General features: G+C 55.2%; 1 protein-coding gene across 2 annotated transcripts; it reads right to left on the reverse strand.

The window, feature by feature from the left end:
- Window positions 1-659: 659 nt before the first annotated feature.
- On the reverse strand, window positions 660-5421 carry NUDT16L1 (nudix hydrolase 16 like 1). 2 transcript variants are annotated; one of them, XM_073362737.1, is made up of 3 exons: window positions 5173-5419; window positions 3055-3315; window positions 660-1789 (listed from the first exon to the last, which is right to left on the reverse strand). In XM_073362737.1, exons 1-3 carry the CDS (start codon window positions 5371-5373, stop codon window positions 1361-1363), a joined length of 891 nt encoding a protein of 296 aa, XP_073218838.1. In that variant the 5' UTR covers window positions 5374-5419; the 3' UTR covers window positions 660-1360. The 2 variants fall into 2 exon arrangements, with proteins under 2 accessions (XP_073218838.1, XP_073218839.1); XM_073362738.1 differs by lacking the exon at window positions 3055-3315 and having other exon boundaries at window positions 5173-5421.
- Window positions 5422-5765: the final 344 nt, after the last annotated feature.

Below are 5765 nucleotides of genomic sequence, written 5' to 3' on the forward strand. Positions count from 1 at the left end.
GATTATGCAGAAGTGAAGAAGGCAATTCTTTGAAAATACCAAATTACGAGACATTGACAGTGGTTCATGGCCACTGAGAACTCCAGACACTCATCTCTCCCTCTCCCACCCCCGAGACTGAGACCACAGGCACTGGCTGCAGCCAAAGAGGAGACCTGGGAACAGTTCCTAACCATATTGGGGAAGGAATTCAATATGTAGGTCCAAGAGTGGCAACCACAGTCCAGCACAGGCATGGTGATGTTGGCAGACCTATAGTGGTGATGCCTGGTGGATTTCCAAATAAGGACTGCTCCAGTTCCACCTGAGTTTGAAGTGAATAAGGGAACAAAGACTGTGGGCCAGGGTGGACTAAAGGAAAAGGGGGTGAGAAATATAAGGGTAAACTGAAAATGGCTAGTCCAGTGGAGAAAGGAAAGGAACCAGTTAAGTGCTATTACTGTAGTCAGAGGGGACACAAAGCCCAGGATCACCCTACAACAAAATCAAAAGTTACTAACCTCTTATGAGTCTGGCAACTCAGCAAATGGAAGCTCCCAGCAATCAAGTGCTGGCTGCTCCATTCCACACAGATGCAGACACCAAGGCGTACAGCCACTCAAATAGCTTTGCTCTCCAGTTTTCATTACAAGAAAGAAAAGATCTCAAGTGCGAAGAAGTACAGCAAAGCCATTTATTTAATTTTCCTGCTCCCCCAACTCACCATACGCAAAGCCACACACTACCTTTCTGCACCCCACAGGGACACCGACAACTAAGCCACCTGGGAACTGCCACTAGCCAGGTAAGCTGCCACTGTAAAAACTTCCATGTGATACCAAAGTCACGAAACCTGGGAAAACTAGGAGCATCCCTGGACTGTTCCTACAGGAGGGTAGTTTCATTTCTGCACATGGCATGGAGCTAGAGCTGGCAGACTTGCCTCTCTTCAGCTGGGTTCACTTATTTCCCCCCACCCCCACCCCCCCAACACAGCTGTGATGGGTTCACAATACTGCAGCAGGGGGCTAAAAACCCTGCTTGGAACAATTTAAAAAGTAACATTTCAGTTCATTAAAACAATACCCAAGCTGGGACCTGAATGGAGCAGAGCATCCCTGTAAATTAAAGCATTCTAAGAGAGTCCTCAGGTAAGCACATGGACTCCAGAGGGGGACAGTTAAGAGAGATCTGGAAAGCTTGGTACTGTGTATGGGCCTTACAAAATATAGCTTTCCATTGCTTCAGGCAAATCTAATCCCATTCCACCTGAGGAGCACTGAGGTGGAGTCAAATGGGCAGCATTTGCAGCCAGTGACTGTCTGGAAAGTAAGAAGAAAGTCTCTTTACCCATTATTAACCAAGTCAAACAAAAAATTCATCACTCAGCCATAGACTCAGCCGCTGGCTCAGTCACAGGCTCTGCAGCTGACTCAGCTGCTGGCTTTGCTGCTGGTTCAGCCACTGACACAGCTAAAGGCCGATTTGCCAGCTCATTTGCTGGTTTAGCCACCATCTGATTGGCCGTCACAGCAGCCGTCACACTGGCCGTCACAGCAGCCGTCACACTGGCCGTCACAGCAGCCGTCACACTGGCCGTCACAGCAGCAGGCTCAGCTGCAGGCTTTTTTTGCTTCTGGGTGGCAGCCACTGCTTCTGCCAGCTTCTCCTCAGGCACCATATTCAAAACCTTCAGGGCAAAGAGCAGCTGGAATTTAGCAGTCCCGATGAAGGAGTTCCCCAGGAAGTTTGGCAGTCCGCCCATGCGGTCCTTCTGGGTGTACAAGGGGACACGGACCATTCCCATCACCTGCAACAGCACACACAATTCAGTAACAACAAATTACACTTTCAGCCCACCCTCAGTGCAAGCCCCACCAACCACCATGATCCATGCAGGATGAGCACCAGCTTATCTGCAGGTGCCATACCTCCCCAGACCACATCCTAGCTCCCAGACCACATATGCCCTCCTCATACCAGCCCCTCTTATTCCCCCAGGATGAGCACAGGTGCCACATCCAACACCCCAACCCCCAGCATGAATACCACACCCCTGCCCATTACTCCATACCAAACCCAGGTGATGCCCCACATACCCTCTGCACAAGCACCCTAGCCCCAGTCTGACCACCCACCCTACTTACCCATTCCACCAACCAACCCAAAACACCACCACTTCTTCCCTCCAGTGTACCACACCTTACCCTTTGCTCTATCCCATCCCCCAGTATAAGCACCACAGCTTACCACCCACCTTTCCCTACCCCATGTTCCATACCACTCCCCACCACCACATCCCAGGTGTACCACCAACTGCCCCCAGGGATGATCTATGTTCTGGGTCTAGGCCGTGCCCTTCATACCACTCTGCAAGAGTGCTGTGGCTCCATGTCCCCCTCAACAGGTGCCACAACCCAGGGTCACATTTAGTGCACACGCAGCATCACTCCTGGCAGATCACAGCATCGCACCCAGGCTGTACAAAGGGTCCTCCACCATCTGTGTTCTACATCAGGGGCATTAGATGACCTGGCACAAGCTCGCCAACCCTGCCAGAGAATGCTGTAGCACCAGATTCCCCAGAAAGAAACTCATGTCTCTTTCTCTGACTTCTTACGAACTTGTGTGCAATCCAAGCTGGGCCCAATACCTTGTTGATTAAAGCAATGCACTGCCACACAGAAGATCACAGTTCCAGTCAGACACAACACATCCAGACCTCACGTGATGCTCACCAGAGCTGAGGGTGACTTGAAGTTCACCCAACCCGCATGTCAGAGGCACCATCTTTATGACTGACAAGCAAACAGGACTCCCCTTCAAAGTGCAGCACAAAGCCCTCCCTATGCTACCGCATTCCTGCCAGCTCCGCAGTGAAAGGCCAGGGCTCACAACTAGGATTGCCATGTGGCAGTGCGTAGCACTTGCCAGTTGCCACTAGTAGCTGTTAAATGCGGTGCATTCCCCCGCCCAGCTGCAATGGATAGCAGCCCAGCAGGCCTAGTGAGGGAAGCTTCATTCCCCGATGATGTGAAGTCTCAGAGCTTCCAGACACCCCCCCGAATACCCCACCTCCAGCCCGTGGTCTCGGGAATGCACCGCGCAGATCTCGATGGTGTGCAGCTCCTCCAGGGTCAGCTGCCTGGCGTAGAAGTGCGCCACCACGCGATGTGGCCCCTCTGTCAGGTGCGAGCACAGATAATCAGCTTCCGTCAGGCGCACACAGCCCAAACCCAAGCCCAGCACCCGATTCAGACCATCCTCCAGGGACCAGTAACGGCGATCCACGAACCCCCCAGGAAAGCCCAGTAGTCCATCAAATCGCATCTGCATCTGCAATAGAGGCGCATTATGTTAATGGGGCACAGCACATAGCCCCAGGGACCCTGTGGGAGAGGAGAGGGTACCCCCAGCCAAGAGCTGGACACTTACCACCACAGGAAACCTCTCCAAGACAAAGGGGCTAAAGCAGGTGAGGCACAAGACAGTCTGTACCCTAATCAGAGAGGTTTGAGGCTTTATTGTACCCCTCTTCCATTGCCCCACTTGCTTTGGCACAATATTAGCTTCTTTTTAAATTGCCTTTGTGAAGGAAAACCTAGAACCTGACCCAGTGCTGGGCTGTCAGACAGTTTTTGCAGCTGAGAGGCATGAACTGCCCCACTCATCTCACTAGGAAATAAGTGCTGAAGGCCAAACAGCTCTTTCACTGTGATCATTTTTAGCAGAAAATCCTTGGTATTTGAACAGTTTGATACTGTCCATTTTGCCTACCCCCTCCAATTTTAGCTTAGTGGTACCCCCAGAAAGCCCATTCCTACTTCTCTGCAGGATGAAGCTGAGCCTCAAGCGGATCGCCTTCTTATGAGATACCCACAGAATGACAAAACAGTACTGGGGAATCCTGACACATCAGTACTGCACCATATGAAGAGCCTAAAAGGGAAACCCATCCAGCCTCGTGCCACTGTTGGAGTCAGGTGACCTGCGAACAGCCAGCATCAAGTCTTGACAAGTGCACCAGACACATCGCAGCCAGAGGACCAAGCCTACCAACCAGAGATACACAGAAAAGACACAGCCACTGGTGAGCTCAAGGGGCACATTCAGTTCCCACCTCCTAGCTACTGTCCAGGAGTGGCATGCCAGTTTTGGAGCTCCACATTTTGGATCAGCCTCAGATAGTGGATGGTTGAAAAATCTGAAGCTCCAGCCTTTCTGCCTGCAGGAACGGAGATGGATCTCTCCTCTGCAGGCTGCTATGAAGGGGGCATTTCTGCTGCTCTGCCCCTCCCCTACATCTGGGTTTGAATCCTTCTGGGTGACTACCTCTGGGCTCTGCTCAGCCCTTCCCAAGGAGCAGCAGAGTGAAACGGACATGACTCTTGTCAGTTTCAATGTCACTTACAGCACTGTGGAGAGCAACAGCAAAACCAGCCAGACTTGTTCAGTTCCCTTTGTTCTTGCTCAGCAAAATCCTGTGCGACAGCAGAGGCAATGGAACACCCCGTCTGCAAACTCAGGCAGACAGCATTGCAGAAGTTCACGTCTGCAAAGCCATAAGGGCCTTACAACTATAGGTAGAGACACATGCGCGCACACACGCACACACACACACCCTCTCTCTATGGATTAAAGGGCCTATTCTGCAACAACTGCCAGCATAGAATCCACTGGCCTAGGGAGACCCCGCTCAACGCGCAGCATGAGCTGGGAGGGCTAGTGGTGTGTAGGGGAAGAAGGTTAGCCACTGTCCTCAGGCCGGCTGCTCACACCCTGCTAGGGCGAGGCAGGGCCAGGCAGGGCAGAACTAGCAGATCTGTGCTCGAGCAGCGACAGGCAGCCACCCTAGGGAGTTGGTGCAGTAGCGCGGGGAAGGCCTCAGCCCTAGCCCTGGGCGGGGGTCCCAGCTCTCCATCCCGCCAAGGGGACTCATGGCGTTCCCGCACCCTGAAGGCCGGCTCCCCACTCCCCACCGCGGGCCCCAATCGCCACCCAACCACTCCCGACTCCCGCCCCCAGCCCTCGCCCAACCGGCCCCGCCCCCGACCCCACCCGAAACCCCAAACCCGGCCCCAGGCCCGGCTCCCCACCTCGCCCAACCGGACCTGACCTAGGCCCCAGCCCCCAACCGGACCCCAGGCCCCGCCCCATGGAACCCGCCCGAGGCCCGCCCCAGGCCCCGCTGACCAGCACGGCGTAGCGCAGCGGGATGCGCCCGAAGAGCATGCCCGGGTTGGGCGCGTACAGCATGGCGTGGCACGAGTGGCTCCAGCCGGGCCCGAGCCGCATGGCCTCGTAGCGGCTCAGCGGCTTCAGCTCGGTCACGCCGGGCACCGAGAGGGAGGGCAGCAGCCCCGCCGCGCCCGCGCTCCCCGTCAGAGCCGCCATCACCACACGGAGCCGCGACGAGAGAGAGGCTAACCCCCCTCTGTGCGCTGACCTATCACAGAGCTGCGGGGCGGAGCCACCCCTGAAACAGCCGATCACCGAGCCCACTGTCCGCATCCAGCCAATCAGACCACGGCGTGTGACACCAATGCAACAGCCATCACCCAATCCGAGCAATTCCATTCCCAGGAGGCGGGCGCTGTAGCGCCACCCGTGGCCCTGCTAGCGAATCAGCAATCAGATCAAAGCTGTGGGCAGTGAGGCGCGGCCGCGCGGCATGCTGGGTTCGGTCCAGGCCGGGGAGGGGAGCGGCTCTTTACTCCCAGGCAGAGCTGGCCAGAGCCCACTTCCCGGGGGTGGGCAGCGAGGAGAGGTGGCGGGAGTAGCTCCTT

Source organism: Lepidochelys kempii, chromosome 10, assembly GCF_965140265.1.
Source record: "Lepidochelys kempii isolate rLepKem1 chromosome 10, rLepKem1.hap2, whole genome shotgun sequence".
Lineage (NCBI taxonomy): Eukaryota > Metazoa > Chordata > Testudines > Cheloniidae > Lepidochelys > Lepidochelys kempii.